Below are 16,558 nucleotides of genomic sequence, written 5' to 3'. Positions count from 1 at the left end.
AACTGGTCTTCCACTGTCAGTGATAATTCATCCTATGAGACTTCCTGAGTGCAGAAAATGTGCTGGTCTTTTCCAAAGGCTGGGGAGATGCAGACCAGGGCAGGTGTCCATGAGAGAATCACTTCTGGGTGAGATGTGACTCATGGCAGTCACCCCAAAGTTGCAACCCCAGTTATGTCTTGGCCCAGAAAGCCAGAGTTAGGGGATACCAGACACTTCTGATTTTCTACCAGGTAAGACAAAATCTTTTCCACAAGGTTGTAAATTGACTGTAACACTGCAGTACTTTTAATTTACTCCCCTTCTCTTGCATATGTTTTGGATTGACAAAACTTTTTTTCCTCTGCTGGGGAAAAAAAAAGCTTGATTAATTTTTAGACAGGTGCTTGAACACCAAAAGAAAGAGACTACTGGTTTGAAATACTACCTCTAATGTCCATTATAGCCCATATGTGGAAAAAAAATAATTTGCCTTCTGATCAGGTGGCCAAGCACCCTCTCAGCCACAGGAGGTTGAAGTGCACACCCAGCTAAAAGTGTATTGGCATTTCATGGCCTACAGTCATTCATTTTACTGAAATGGAGTTACCTTTACTGTCCTGTACATGACACTCTGTGATCACCTTCCCTAAGGCAGCAGTTTGTAAATGCACTCACATATTTGATCAGGGAAACAAGTAAAGTACTTTCTTAATTTTAACCATGTGTTTAAGACTAATTTTAAAGTAAATTTAAGCAGATAGTTAACAGGTTTTTGACTGGGGTGGAGGGGTGATTGTTCTTGTTGATTTCCTTTTCTTGTGTGTGGGGTTTTTTTCTTTATTTTTTTATAAATGGGAAGTTATGTCAAATTTTGAGAAGACTCAACCTTTTTAAAAACAATGTATTGCAACTATACCATGAACTACAAACTTTGCACAAAGGAGCTGGTTCCCTGTGAAGAATGTAATATTCCTATATCATAAGAAATCATACTTTCAAGACTTAAAAGCCTCTTTTGAAGGTCTGCTTTTGAGTCTTATCTGTGTCAATTTAGGGAAAATGATATTATCAGTTGATTTTCTCATAAATCACAGGTTCAGATAGGCTTCTGAAGGTCATGGAACCAAGCTCAAGCTGTCTTTCCTGTTTGATCGTAGAACAAACTGCAGGTCAAACCAACTTTGAGCAAAGTTACGGCATGCTAATATATATAGCATAGCCTAAATTAAGGCTATACTCTTTTTTGACACACTTTGTAGTTCCAAAAGGTTTGTTGTGGCAGCGACTTGGCCCTTCCTTCTTGTTCTGAGCCAAATACCAGTTACCCAGGCGTGGTGATGTCCAGTACAGCAGGACTGCCCTGCATGCCAAGGATGTGCACATTGGGAGGGAGTTAGGGAATGTGTGCACATGTGTGGTGTCATTAGAAGCCCCAGCAAGCACACAAAATTCATCTTTGCACATTAACAGCAATGTTTACTGGGCTTGCTCTGTGTAAACAGTCTGACATCTGCTTGCATGAGAAAAGTAAATCTTCTCTAAAAGGCCATATTAACCTCTGAGCAAATTTAGTAGAAAATTTGAAGGAGAAATCTGCGCAGATTTTCTACTACATGAATGTTAAAAGTAGGCAAATAGCTTTTTACCACATGTTGTGCCTAAAGCCACAGCAGTGCCTCTGTGATCTAGTTTTGGCAAAACAGAAGTTGAAGCACATGCTCCTCAGCTCCCAGGGTGGTTTTGTTAGTTGTGGGGTTTTTGGGGGGCTTTTTGGTTTTTTTTTTTTTCCATCTGAAGATAATAGCCTATGGAAATGCATAAGCAGACATTGATGATTAGAGGATTGGGTTGCTTGAAGACAGTGTATAGCTATTAGTTTTGTTTGAATCTTCCCAGAAAATTCTAATAATAACAATTTCTAGTATTTTGACCCAGGTTAGTTTCATGATCCTAAGGATTTGAACTCCTGAACAGACTCAGTTTGCATATATCATATTGGTCGATATCATTTTTAGAAGAAAATTTTTTAAAAGAAGCTTTTTTGTTTACTTTTTAAGATAACTATATTAATCTAGAAATTACATGTTTTCAAGTACCTGAAGTTAAATTCCTAATTTCAGGTATGAATCCCTAAATGAATGACCAGGTCTATAGAGGTGCTGAATAATCACTCCTCCTATTTGAGCAATAAGGGTTAACTGGTTAAAATATTAATCCCTTGATAATTTGCAGATCCAGAAATTGAGGTTTTCTGGTTTTCTAACTTGACTTACCAGTGAAAATGAGTTCATCAGTATAAAAAGCTAATTGGAGACCTTCATAGAAAATCCAAAGATCAGAGTAATTGACTTTAATTTCAAAGTACTTCAATTTGACAAAAATACCATATGTGATAGAAACAGTGAGGTCATGTTTAATATATAGCTTGATCTTTGCTTAACCAGTGTCTTACCATAACTTCTCCCATTACAATTATATTTTCTGCTCTCTCTCTCTCTCCCTTCCTGCAGCAGATTTCTCAAATAACACTGTACATTCTTTTAGTGCATGTCTTAGCAGTTTAACTTATTGTGATGACGATACCATGCTTTGCAAATGACTCCATGCACCTGGAACTTAGGTTACGGACTTTTAGTTCCAGGGCTGGAACTGTAATGTCTCAGCAAGTCTTTAAACTTGGCTTAACAAATAGATGGCTTTGCACTGTCCCAGACATGCACTGCAGCTTCCTGAAGGAAGGGAAAGGGCAAAATCCAGACTAGATGGGAAGCATTTGGCCCAGCAGGATGTCCCCGACATTTCACCTTTAAGGTCATGGTTCAGAATGTGACTTCCAGGCAGAGCAACCTGTGGGGAGGGACAGGATCTCCTGTGGTACAGAAGCTGTCACCAGGTCATTTTGCTGCCAGTGGGAGTACATTTCCCTGTAGTTTAGGACTGTTTTAAGGTCAGGAGTCAAATATCTAGTGCTTTTGCGGTTAGTGTTGCTCACGCAATTGATCATGTTTGTTCCTGTGCGTGCAGCGTTAGTCACTGGGATGACGGAGAGTGCTTCAGTGCCTGGAGTTCATAGAAGACTCTGGGGATGTCATCTGTTCATAGTGTCTTAAAATGCTGAAGCTCTCTGAGGCTTAAAACAGATACTAGTTATTTCTCAAAAATGTCCTGGTTTATTTTATGTATGTAATAAGTGTCAGGACTGCAAAAAGCAAATGTGTGGCTCCCGACAAAGGCATTAGTTTTGGTGCCTTGTTGCTCTGAAAAGCGTCAGCCCCTCTGCTCTAGACTGCACTTCACCCTGAATCTCCTGTGGCTCCAGATCTGCCAAGCTGCCCCCTCAGCTGCAGGGGACAGAACAAACCATGTGGTCTAAAGTGACAGAATAGGTGCAGATCACTTTTAACTTTCTTCTTTCTGCTCTGCTTGTACCTGGTGGTGAAAATAAATACACCAAAATGCATGGGGACATTCCAGTTTCTCCTTCAGCAGTTCTCACCCTTTCCATATTCCTGCCCCACAGCCCAGACTGTTCTCCTGATGGACCAAACTTAATCTGATATTTTGGTAGATACAAGAGCTGGATCTACTTTTGGGCAGGACATTTTGCAAGGCACTACATTGTGACCTAGCTCCCCCATCAGAGCAAAGAGATGTTGTTTCATTCCACATTTTAGGCATTTTTTCAATTTATCCAAGACATAAGTATCCATATATTTTTGCATCTGGAGGTTTTTGCATCGTGATGGCAACTTTCTTTGTTACAAACATCTGGTCAAGCAGAATCTTACGAAGAAAGGCCACAGATTCAGTGCCAGCCCTGAAATCTAAGAGTTGGGTGATGGCTGAGTAAGGCAGAGGACACACAGCAAGGACTGAATTTCCCTCTTCTGTCAGGGCTGTGTAATTCAGTGTTTGAATCTTTAGGTCAATGAGAAAGAGGTCAAGAGAGTTGGGAAAAAGAAAAAAAAGAGATTAATTCTGCAGCCTAAGGACTGCTTATAGTTCTTTCACTCTTTTATTTTATTATATTGCTCATTGCCTTTTTTTTTTCTTTAATACCTTGAGTTTCTTAAGTAACACTAATATTTTTGACAGTTTTATGGGGAAAGAAGAGAAGTAACTCTAAACTGAATGACATTTCTGGTTTGATTTGGATATATTGGAGGGGTGATAGGAATGGAGGAGTTTAAAGTTTAGTCTCAGAATAAGAAGTAAACTTCACCTTGAAACGAATAGGAATCATGAGTTTCCATAATGACATTGTACCAGCAACACATTCTTCATTTTTCCTGAGGCTGTTGGTAAACAAAAAAAGATGTTAAAAAAAAAAATTAACTCTACAGCTGTGTTGGAGCTAAATGATTATTTTCCCATACAAGAGAAACAAAGTCATGTGTAACAATAATGTCAGAAAAACCCTAGAGTGATCTTTATTTCCAGTCAAATGATGAGGATGAAAAAGAGAACAATAGAAAAACAAAGATGAATGTGAATTCGCAGCAAATGTTCCTCATTTTCTTTTCTCCCTCTCTCAGTTTGTTCAGGGGTTGCAGCTAACCCATGATTAGTCCAGCTTTACCTTTAACATTTTTTCACATGTTGATTAATGAGGGAAGGCAGGCTTTGAAGCCACTTTCTTCTCCCAGACAGGTGCAGTGTTTTAACTGTGAAAGAGTTGACATGTGAATTATTTGTAAAGAGGGAGCTATCTAAACACATCATTAGCAAGGGACAAAAAGCATTGACCTAACCTGGTGCCACAGCACTTTCAAATCTTTGGTTGTTTTCCAACTTACTGATTGTTTAAAGGTTTGCCATCATTATTGGCAATACTTATTTTTTTCTCCATTATTAAATTCTGGTTGTGAAAATCAAGGGTTAGATTTGCATGGGGATCTTTTCCCTTTGTCAAATATTGCCAGTATCTATGGCATGTGTCATAATTCAGGTAATGTAATTTTTGGAAAACTTATGTGCTTATCATGAAGGATTAAAGTACAATTTGTTGATGCAATATTGTCAAAAACCCACTCCCACTTCACTAAGAAAAGAAAGCTATTGGTAATCAATTGCTTCATTTATTGTGGTTTATAAGTTGTTTCCTGTGGAACAAAACTATGTCTCTCATGTTTAAGTTTTATTGTATGCTCAAATTTAAGCACATGTCAACAAGCTTTTTACGAATTTAAGCCTGTGTACTTCTGAATTGTTAAATCCTATTCAGAAATATTTTAGAAGAGTTACTGATTTTGACATGGTGGGGGGTTGAAACAGTGAATCCACAGTTGACCAAAACAAAATTTCTTTTATCTAAGTAGTCTTTTTACTTTCCTCAGAATTTAATAAAATACATTTTACATCTATAGGTCAGGAACCAAAGACCACATTAAACATTCAAGTGAAAGGTTAAAGATCTACTGCCAAGTAATGAAATGCCAGGTGTTTATGAAACTCCAGAGCCCTGTGGGGAGGAAAGTAGAGGAGAAAGACAGGAGGAGTTCTGAACCTATGGGTAAAACAACATAAACAGGATACCAAAAAGAGAAGTGAGGGGGGGAAGCAGTAATGAAGTGTTGCTGAATATGTGTGAAATCGGAGCCATAATTTTATCCTGCCAGAGGAGTAGAAAGAAATGAACAATGAAGGCACAGAGGAGGAGGTGACAGTCAGCCTAAATCAATGTCCAAGGTTAACACAGGACATTGTGTAGGAACATTGCTTCATTAAAAATAGGACTCATGATGGGCTGGGATTAAGGGACACAACCAGTTTAGACTTCTACCTTCCTCTGCAGTATCCCAAGGCGGGGGGGGGGGACAGCTCCATCAGTTAACACATTTATGGCTATTACACAAATGGCAAATAGTTATGAGTAGCAGGGTGCTGGACTTGGGGGTCCAGAGATCTTTTCAAGTCTAGATCTGCCATTATTCTGCCTTTCTTTCACTGAAAAGAGGCGAAGCCCTAGTGAGGGCACTTTGGACTGGCACCCAGCCAGCCAGAACAGCCAGCTGGAGCCCTTCCAAGTGTGGGAGGTGCACAGCTGTCAAGACGCTCTAGACTACAATACTGGCAGAGCCACCGGCAGGCAGATGCTACTGCTGCGATTGCATCAAGCCCCAAGCTCAAAGACATCAGTGCTGTTTTCACTCAGACAATGTGGGAACTTGGTCTTTGCACAGTGCCTTATGAAACCCAAATGTCTGGAAGTTAGCTGCTTCTTCCCATGCTTTTCCCTCAATTTCGCAAACTTGGACCTTCATGCTGACACGAAGTCTGGGCAGAAGAAAGGGATTTCCTTGTCGTGTTGCAGCAGCCGGGCCTCCAAACACTTCCACCTGGGCCCTGCTCCAGCTTCTCTCTGTGGAGCACAGCACCACAAGGAAAACACCTGCCCCAGACATTTTTCTTCCTACAGCTCCTTATTTGTGGACTCTTTTATAAATTCTATGCTCCTGTTTTTACTATAAAAAAAGGAACTTTTACTTGGAGTGAAGTGTCACTAGCTGATCCAACTGAGGACTAGTGCCCTGTGGTGTGGGTTCTGTGAAAGAAGAGTGGCCTTTTCTGCTTTGTTTCCCTGTTATCTTCTGTGCATGTGCTCGTGGCTTGACCATAATTTCTCTGATTTAAGCTCAGTGTGGTAAATCAGCAGTAGCTTGTGCTCTTGTAGCACCTGTTGTCAGGACAATCGATTTTCCAGGAACTTCCTGAAATTTGTATCATTTCACCCTCTGGGTACTGAGTAGACATGCTTATATACAGTTTACAAACAATGAAGCTAAAGTTTCCAACACCAACAACTGGGGGCAGGAGCCAAAAAATACTTGACCAGAGAAAAAGGCAACCAGAGCTATAATCTGACCTGCTTTTGTAGCAGCTGATTTCTTGTCTCTGCTGCTCTCATACCATTGGAAGTACACAGGCCTATATCCATCCATCCATATTGACTTGCCTACATACCTGTCTAATCCATATGTTACTGAAGACTGTTACAGCTGAAACAGTAGGAAACAAAAGTCTCTCTGTGGTTGTATTGTATTTATGTGTATTGTTTTTTCTGGTGATCTCAATATGGTCTCTCAAGCTTTTTTAATGATTTCAGGGTCATTGTCATAGAAACTTAGAAAAGAGTAAAGCTAAAAGTCCTGGAAGGTCATCTCATCCATCTCTTTGCTCCAAGAGACTTTATTATGATAAAGTACTAGTGAGTTAGAATCATAACAGATGGAGAATCATATGTATGTATAAATTTTTTCCCATGAAGTAGCAGAGGGAATCGTGTGCAGATTTTTTACATAAAGAAACAGTGTGTAGCTTACCCACTGTGAATAAATCTAATTTAGTCATCTTTATGCCTCCCTGATCTTCATCTTCTGAAGTTTGCTGGAGGGTCAGATGTGCACTCTGGGAAATTTTCCAGATTCTGTGTTGGTTCTTTCTGCCCACAGACCCCCCTTCTCAAACCCCCTACCCGGCCTTGAGCTGAAGTTTTCCCCCATGGTATTGATGCCACCAGCAGGGCCGAGGCAGCCTCCAGCAGCAATCCAGGTCTGAAGTGCCAGCTGTGCTGCAGCCTCTGCGTGGCAGCAGAACACAGCACGCCCGGGAGGGAACAGCTTGGGACACGCTGGTGTCATTTTTGAAGGAAGTGCCGGTGTTGGACATCGGGAGTTAGGGCTCTGCTTTCTACTTCCACCTCTGCTACTCATCTTTATATGGTCTTTGGCAAATCACTTACCTTCTGTGTTTCCCAGCTGCAGAAATACTTGGGTGCCCAGTGCCCCATCCTGTTTTTTGGTTTGTTTTTGGTTTTCTTTTTCTTTTGAAGGGGGATGCTATTTTTTGACTTAGGTTATTTTGGAAATAATTTTCAGATTACCAGATAGTTACTTACCTGACAGTGTTACTAGTCTTAAGGTACACCTTCTTTTAACATGTAAGACCCATATTTTTTTAAATATTTCTATTTGTAAATGAAATTACAGCTCCACACTTGCAGACTTCAGCTCCCACTTGCAATCTTGCTGTTTTGTTCAGGGTTTTGGGGTTTTTTTGTTCTTATTTTTCTCTTAGTTATTCTTCACAGATCTTAGCAATAAAAGAATCATACTTTGTTTTATCCATCCAGCCTTACTCTGCCTGCTTTTAATCACATCTCAGTGAGTCAAAGTCAGGATCAACTTCCTTTTGTAAAACTTGGTTGAAGAAGATCAAAACCACAGCATTTCTCTTTAAAAATCAATAGTAGTTTTCATATCCATTTTAACAGGGCCTCAGCACTGCAGATATATACAAGCACTCTGGTATTTTGGGTGTATTACAGATACCTCAAAAAGAGCAGTTAAAAAAATGAATGGGATTTGTGGCAGTAAATAGCTCCCCTTCCTTGGAGAATGCATCTTCCCTCACTGCACTGTGGTGTGATGAGTGTTGCTGTCTGTCCTGTCAGCTGTACAGCATGTGTCTTTTGCTACTGCATGCTGAGTGTCCATGATCCAGATGTTGCAGTCAGGAACAGGACTCAGACCCCGAAGGAGCTGCTGGTATCTGTCCCAGCTGCACCTTAGGGATGGGACACGCCGTGTGCCAGCCAGGCCTTGTCTCCACCAGCATAGCACTGACACACATCTCATTTTGACCATGAGACTCACCTCCTGTGTTCTTTTTTTGTCCGACCCCACAGCTGAAGGCTGATGAAAGGATCATTAAAACGGAGCATGGGCTGCTGATCCGCAGCTTGCAGAGAAGGGACGCAGGAGCCTATTTCTGCAAAGCCCAGGAGCACACCTTTGTCCACACCATCGTGAAGCTGAATTTAAATGTCATCGAGAATGGACAGATGGAAAGCACTCAGAAAACTGAGGACGAGGAGGGCCGGGTGAGGGATTTGCTGACGGAGTCCCGGCTGAGGTACAAGGACTACATCCAGCTGGTCAGCAGCCCCAGCTTTAGCCTGGATGAGTACTGTGAACAGATGTGGCACCGGGAGAAGCGGCGGCAGCGGAACAAAGGTGGTGCCAAATGGAAGCATGTGCAGGAGATGAAAAAAAAGCGAAACCGAAGGCACCACGAGCCAGCCAGGCCACCATCGACGTAGTTTGTAAATGCTATTTAAAGAAAGGACATTTTCCGTGAAAAAAAAAATACTGTGTTCTGGTTTTGTGCATCTTGCCTATGAATTAGTACTGCTTCTTATTGAAATCAGAAAACTTACCATCACTATTAATCTGTGTGAGACTGTACAGTGGGATTCAATGCCAAATGAGATGTTTCTTATTGGAGTGCCACACACCAGGCAGTAATTTCAAATGCATTCATTAAAAAAGAAAAGATTTACACTGTTAGCTAATTTCTGGGTAGCCTTAGACTTCGTGAGCTGTGTTCTTTACTTCTTGCATAATTTTCACTTAGGATTTAGTGTCTGTGTTCCTGTGTTAACATTTGCTGCCACATTCCACCCCAGAGGTGGCTATGTTTCAGGGGAAGGCAGATGTACTTCCAGTTCTTTGGCATCTTTCTGAGTAAGAAGCATGGTAGAAATGTGTGACAGATCTGCAAAAATACCCACTAATTTACCCACTGGGCCTGTATACAGGCACATGGGTGAGGTTTGCTAGCACAGAGAGGCACAGCAAAAAATCAAATTAAGTTTTGGCTTAGGGACAGCATTCATTCTCCCCATAAAAAAGAGAAAGCATAATCATAGTTTAAGAGAGGGGAATTACCGAGCATTACTCAAACTCGTTAGTGTTTGAGTAGCCACCAGTTTGCAGTCCATGTGCTGAAATGAAATGTTGACTCTAATTGAAATTGCCACCTAGATGTTTGGGAGTAAATTTCCTAAGTGGTCCATGGGAGGTATGTGCACAAATCCTATTAACAAATAATGGGATTCCTGCCTGCACCTCTCCTATGTCTCTAAAGGTTTGACGCTGACTGTTTCTCTGGCCCTTTGCTGGGTTTGTTTTATGCAGAGGAAAAGAAAATTAAAAGACAACAACAAGGCTAAATGAAAGACGATGAGGGAAAATATTTAGTGGCTGAGACCAGTGCTCTTGACACAGAGCTGACATTCCTCAGATGTGTGTATCCTTTGGGATTTTTTTCTCAAAGGTCTTCTGTATTTTTAAGTTGAAAATTTGCATTGTTGGAATTAATACTTTTATTATAATTAAATAAGAGATGTCCACATGTAAATAAAACTTGAAAGTTAGAAATTTGCTGTATACCATAATTTCATTTGTAAAGTATTCCTTTTTCCTTGGTTTATATTTTGAGTTTAATAATGTAAATTTTTCCACAGAAACAAATACTGGCCTCATCCTTGTCTATTTTACATTGATATTATTCATCTGATTTTATTCCTGATATGCAGCAACAAACACAAGCTCAAAATCAGGCCTACTGTCTCCTCTCATGAGTCACAGCCCCCCTCTCCTCTCTTCCATCTAACCTCCCTCCCTCCCTTTTGCCTTTCACGCCTTTTTGAGTGTGAAATGACAAATTAGCCACTTCCTCACATGGAAGAGAGCTTTGATGGATACCAAAATGACAGACTTTGCTTGTTTCTCATGCATTCTACAGATCTTGAGAGCGAAGTCTGTGGGAAACCCGTGCAATTGATGTACACCTCATTAAGGGACCAAAACTGTTGGCTCTGAAGCACTTGCCCGTGCTGGTGTTTGTGTGCGCATTCAGTCACAGATCTAAAATTGTGCAGGTCCAATTTGCATCTTTGTTCATTTCCTCTCTGTTGAAAGTCGGATGTGGTAAAGTGTTTGTCAGATTTCAGAAAGGAATCTCAGCTTACCCACGTTTCTTGTAAAACCCGAAAGCTGCGTTTGCATGTGTTGTACAAAAGCCAGCAATACCATATGTCATTAATTTTAGATGCTTTTTTAATAGGAGATATATGAGTTAATTAGGAGATATTAGATAGCATGCATACAATGCTTTGATAGTGTAAAGCACTGAGTGCTAAATATTATAAAATACATCTGTGGAGAAAAGGGAATTTCTCAGCACAGGACCTTTAATCAGCAGAAGGACTGATGCTGAAGATACTAACCAGTACTTTGAGAACATGCAGAGAACTTCTTGGAATTTTTGCTGCAAAAGAATGTAGACCAGGCATTTCACAAGAGGCTCATCAATTTGGATACCTTGATTTTAAGGCCAATTAAGACTACTTAGAGAAGGTATGGGGATGTATTAAACTACTACATGTAAAGTGCAGGGATACTTACTATTGTTGGCTGGAAGATTATGCTGTCATCATATAGAACCTGCCTAGTAATTCCTTACTAGATTTTTATCAGTCCACAAAGTCCCATTTCTCTAGCTTGGACATTAAGGAAATGAGTGGAACCACACCAAGGCTATGGAATGGCAGGTGGGCTGCATTCACATGCACTGGTAAAGGATCCACTCTTCTCATCAGTGGTGACATGGTACTTCAATTATTGAATGTCAGACTACTCTCATCACATGATGCCTACTTCATAAAAAAGCAAACCAGGGTCATCTTTTGTACTTTTTCTCCTCCATGAAAGCTAAATCATCTGATTTATGTTTAGGTGTGATTGGAGTTTGCATTCTACAAATGAACCCCCCAACGGACTTTAGCAGATATCTGAGATAAGGGTCTCCGTACTGGGAACATTAGATTTAAATGGTTGAATTAAAATGTTACTGCTCTTAAAAACTACTTCAATTTCTTTTATTTCAAATGTTCTTGCAATGAGATTCTTTTTAAAGAGATGACCTCATAAGTCTGGGGTATAGTGGTAGCATAAAACCCCAAGTGAGATATAAGGCCTCTTCCATCATGGGAAATAAATTCAATATCCTCCAAACCAGTGTGTTACATTGGGTTCATGCCACCCCAGGGAACATATTTAATAATCCTGCATAGATAAAAGTCTCTATTTTGGTATACTGGGTAAGATGAATGCTGTAGCTGGCAGGGGTAGCACGTCTCATACAGTGCAGGTAATACACATGCAAGGAAGCCAGGGGACCTTGGAGACCAAGGAATGAGGGGGATAGATTGCAAATCACTACTGGAGGTAAGACAGGGTTTTGTTAGGCAGGACTCAACAATGCAAACACAAGAACAGGAACAGGAGGAGCAGTGGGTCTTTCCCACAACCTGCAGTCCCAGAGGGAGGTTCAGAAGATGAGCTCAACCAGAAACTGTAACAGAGGAGTATCCCCCTCTGTTCAAAAAGATTTCATCTTTTGTATAATTTAGGGGCTCAACTTGAAGTCTGCTTAAATTTCAGTTCAATGATTTGGGGATCACCTGCGCTGCTGTAAGCTATACTATGAGCCACAACAGGCCCGTAGTTAAAGTGAAACTGAGCCCTGCCTTTTTCAAGAGCTCCATAAAAATTTAAGTTGAATGAGTTTTTGGTACAGAATGGAAAAAAGTTGCCTCCACATTACTAACTGTAGCTTTTAAACAGATCCCCTAGTGCATTGATCCAAATATCATGAGGTTCAACAAGGCCAAGATTAGGTCCTGCATTTTGGCCACAAAGAAACCCCTGCACTGCTACAGGCTGGGACAGGAGTTGGAAAGTGGCCCAGTGGAAGAGGAACTGGTGGTGCTGGTCCTCTGTGGCTGATCATGAGCCAGCATATCCCCAGCTGGCCAAGAAGGTCAGTGGCACCTGGGCTGTATCAGGACTAGCGTGGCCATCAGGACCAGGGAAGAGATTCTTCCTCTCTGCTCAGCACTGGTGAGGCCACACCTCGAGTGCTGTGTCCACCTCTGAGCCCTTCCAATTTGAAAAGGACAAGGAGATACTGGAGTGTGTCCAGAAAAGGGCAGGGCTTGTGAAATGACCAGAAAACATCTTCTGGGGAATGACTGAGGGAGCTGGGAGTGCTTAGTCTTGAGGAGACTCAGTTGGGACCTCATCATTCTCCACAACTTCTGAAAGGAGGGTGTAGTGAGGTGTGGGCCAGCCTTTTCTGCTGTGCCTGCAGTGAGAGGACCAGAGGAAATGGCTTCAAGCTGAGACAGGGGAGATTCAAATTAGATATTAGAAAAAAATCTTTTTCTGCCTGGGTGGTCAGGCAATGGAATGGGCTGCCCAGAGAGGTGGTGGAGTCACCCTCCTTGGAGGTGTTTAAGAGGCAGCTGGATCTGGTGCTGGGTGATGTGGTTTAGTGGTTCAAGGGTTACAGGGGCAATGCTGGGCTGACAGTTGTACTAAATGGTCTAAAAGGCCTCTTCCAATTTTATGGTTCTATGATTCTAATATCTGTTTCTATATGATACAAGATATTTATTTGAATATGCATTCAACAGGGATTACAGTTATTAATACATTGTCTTTTTCTTCAACAAAACCTTCTATTGACCGTACTTCAGCAACAGGTCAGTGCTGGACTGAACCAAAGTGGTTTCAAGCAGATTCTTAGAATAACCAACACAATGTGAGCTGTAGTTATAAAAAATGCTGAAAACTGATATAAGCTTTAAAGCCCAACAGGGCTCTAAACTTTGCAGCCATCTTGCAGTCAGTTAAAATAAAACAGAAAATGGGATTAGCAGAAAAAGGAATAAAGTATTAACACTTACTCTGACAAACTTGTTCTGTTACTGGAAACCATTCCAACAACAGGTGTGAATGTGTGCTCATGCCATAAGCAAATACTTTTCCCTCTAAGCAGTTAAGCTTATATTGCTTGAGGTATCTAAGAGCCTGAGTACTTTCCAGCTCATATGTAGATTTTGAACCCAGTTCTTATATCATTCATAATGAAGTAATTAGGCTAAATGCAACAGATATCCCCTGGTTTATGTGCTTTTGAGATCAGAAGATCCCTACAGTTCGAATGCTATGAACCTCTTATTCAAACCATTATGGATATTGATCTTCATTTAACATTTCAGATAATGAATAATTATTTGTTATCATTACTCACTGATCATGTAATGAGCCTGTGTCCCATAATAACGTCTCAATATTTAATAACAGCTAATGGAAATCGAGTTTGCTGACATTTTTTCATACGAGTGTATCTGTACAGGACTGCATATACAAATGTCTTCTGTTTATTTTGTAACAGAGGTTAATTTGCAAAAGGCAAATGCAGTTTCAAGAGTCAAGGTTCATCTCAGCCTCCGCTGACAGCAGAGATTAAAATCTTTTTGGAACTGATCTGAAGTCTAAGTACACTATAATCTATAGTCTGGTAGTCAAATCCCAAATCTATGTGCTGCTCTGTGGAGTATATTGCCCTGGTTCTTTTTGCACACAGTTATAGATGAGATGTGGAGGTCTAAGGAATTACATCTGCATGAATGGAAAATTAAGCCCACATGTCTCTCTAATATATTCTGTTCCATTTTATAAACTTTAAATGGTCTCCCATGTAATATTTTACCATAGTGTTGCTAATGTTACCCTGAACTAGGCTGCTGTCATTAGCTGAAGTGTGACATTCTTTGCAGTTGTAATCCAGATTTCGAGGTTTGTAAAGTAAGTTCATTACAGTAGAAAAAATGAAGTCATGTGAAAAGAGTTTAATTATTAATTCTACAAAACAGATTTATAAGATTTGACTTCCATATATCAAAATAGTGGTTATCCGAAAATGTGTTAGAAACACCAGGATTTATTTTCCCTTTTTGTACAGGTAAGGATACAAAACAAATTGTTATCTTGAGGTTCTGCCTTGCCAATGTGTGTCTGAAACATCTGGTGTGACAGCTGTGGCAAGACTTGTTTTTTATCTGCTTGATCTTTTCTTCTCCCAGTAAGTCCATTGTCCCCTGCCTTTCAGACTCTGCTCTAGCAGATAACCCCACTTTTATATGGAGGAGGACTTTGGAATCAGGTGTTCTGTGACATATAAACATCCCTGCACAGTCTGCCTTCAGATCCGTAGTGTGAACTTTAGCATTCAGTTTCAGATGCAAACCGGACACTGTGAGGTAAATGGGAGACCAGGTGGAGTTTTCATTCACAAAGAAAATTTTTGGGGCTGTTGCTGAGAGGTCTCCTTTCTCTTTTTGCTGATGTGGTTGCTGTGTATAATTTAAAATCAAACTATTTTGTGCTTAAAAGCATAACATTTCCCACATGACTTAAAAAAAACCAAAAAGAAGAACATTTCCAGGTGATTTAATTTTAATATGGACTGCTGGTCCAATATCAATGCAATGGTTCAGGTACTACAAGCCAAGAAAATAATCTGTCCAAACAGCAATGGATGTGATATCTGTAAGGAGCCCGGACACATCTCAGTTTTGGTGGTATTTCATATTCTTCTTCCTTCTCCCTGTGGTATAGAAGTGCTTTGGCTGGATTTTGGGAATTTTTTGGGGTGGTGGAGTGTTTTTTTCAGTTTGATTTTTTTGGGAGGGCCTCTTTTGGTGGTCTGGGTTTTTCAGGCTTTTGGGGTTTTTTGGTTGGTTGGTTGGTTTTTGTTTGTTTTATTTTGTGTGTATGCGAGTGTTTGGTTTGCTTTTTGTGTTCCACTCTTTTTTCTTTCATGCTGTTTCTCCTACTAAAAGGAACCATGCCCAAAGCCAGATGCTTTCCAGTGGTGCAATATGTGACAAAGCAAAAAGAGCAACAGAAGGCTTGGCAGGTATTTTGGTACGGAGATGGCACAGTCCATTTGCAAGACACGAAATCTTAAGGCTTAAATGACTATGCTGAGAGTTCAGAGACCTTAGTGCACTTCCCTGGCCCAAGTGGAAACTGCAGTTAGATTTATAGAAAGTATGTTTTAATTGATTAATTTTTTTTCTTAAAATATTTTTAAAATCTGCATTTTCAAACCTCTCTTTGCAAAAAAACCCCAAAAAACCCAAACCAAACAAACTAAAAAAGTCCCCAGAAGATCAAAGAGAAATCATCATCACAGGTTTTTCATATCCTCCTTCAGAGATTTCATGTAACTTTCTCCCAGGATGCTTTTTGTAGAAATTAATTGTAATAATCGCATATTAAGACTGCCTGTGAACATATCTTGGCTGTAAAAAGTGGATGAAAAGCATATGAGTCTATGAAAATAAAATGAAAAAATGAAAAAATACTGTTTCCAAATATTTACATTCTTTTTCAGTTTTGGTGATGATGCATCTGCATCCCATCTTCCCCATGACTGTCTCAGAATGTCTATTGGCTGGGAAGAATGGAGATTTTACAAGAGAGAGTTTACAAGTTTACAATATAATCTCCAAATTACAAATTCCAAAATGAAAAGTCACATTAAATGGACTGGATGGAAGGATTATGATTAATATCTCACTTTTGGCCAACAAAGATTGCGTTTCCTCTTAAAGTGAAATTTATGACTGCCCAGCACAGGAATTGTGTGCCATATAGCTTCTTTTTTTATTTGTAAGGCATAAGTGGTTCTCAGGTTGATTTTGAGAGTTAGGATGATTTTCACTCTGTAATAAAACTATTTATAGAGTAATAAGACTGAAGTATCTATTTGTACATGTTGCAGCTCATTGAGTTGATATTATAGCAGAAGTATAGCTTAAATAATCTACATTTTTGCCAGACCTGCTGGACTATCACGTATTTTGATTTTATATGCA

At 40.1% G+C, this 16,558-nt stretch overlaps 1 protein-coding gene across 1 annotated transcript in view; it reads left to right on the top strand.

The window, feature by feature from the left end:
- The window catches only part of SEMA3D (semaphorin 3D), a 134,773-nt gene extending 120,614 nt beyond the window's left edge, over positions 1 to 14,159 (top strand). The window contains exon 18 of the mRNA XM_032106293.1: positions 8,669 to 14,159. Coding sequence (XP_031962184.1) covers positions 8,669 to 9,082 — 414 coding nt within the window. The 3' untranslated portion in view covers positions 9,083 to 14,159. The remainder of the gene's footprint in view (positions 1 to 8,668) is intronic.
- The last annotated feature ends 2,399 nt before the right edge of the window (positions 14,160 to 16,558 follow it).

The sequence above is a fragment of the Corvus moneduloides genome, chromosome 4 (genome assembly GCF_009650955.1).
Source record: "Corvus moneduloides isolate bCorMon1 chromosome 4, bCorMon1.pri, whole genome shotgun sequence".
NCBI lineage: Eukaryota > Metazoa > Chordata > Aves > Passeriformes > Corvidae > Corvus > Corvus moneduloides.
This window is presented reverse-complemented; position numbering and strand designations above follow the sequence as displayed.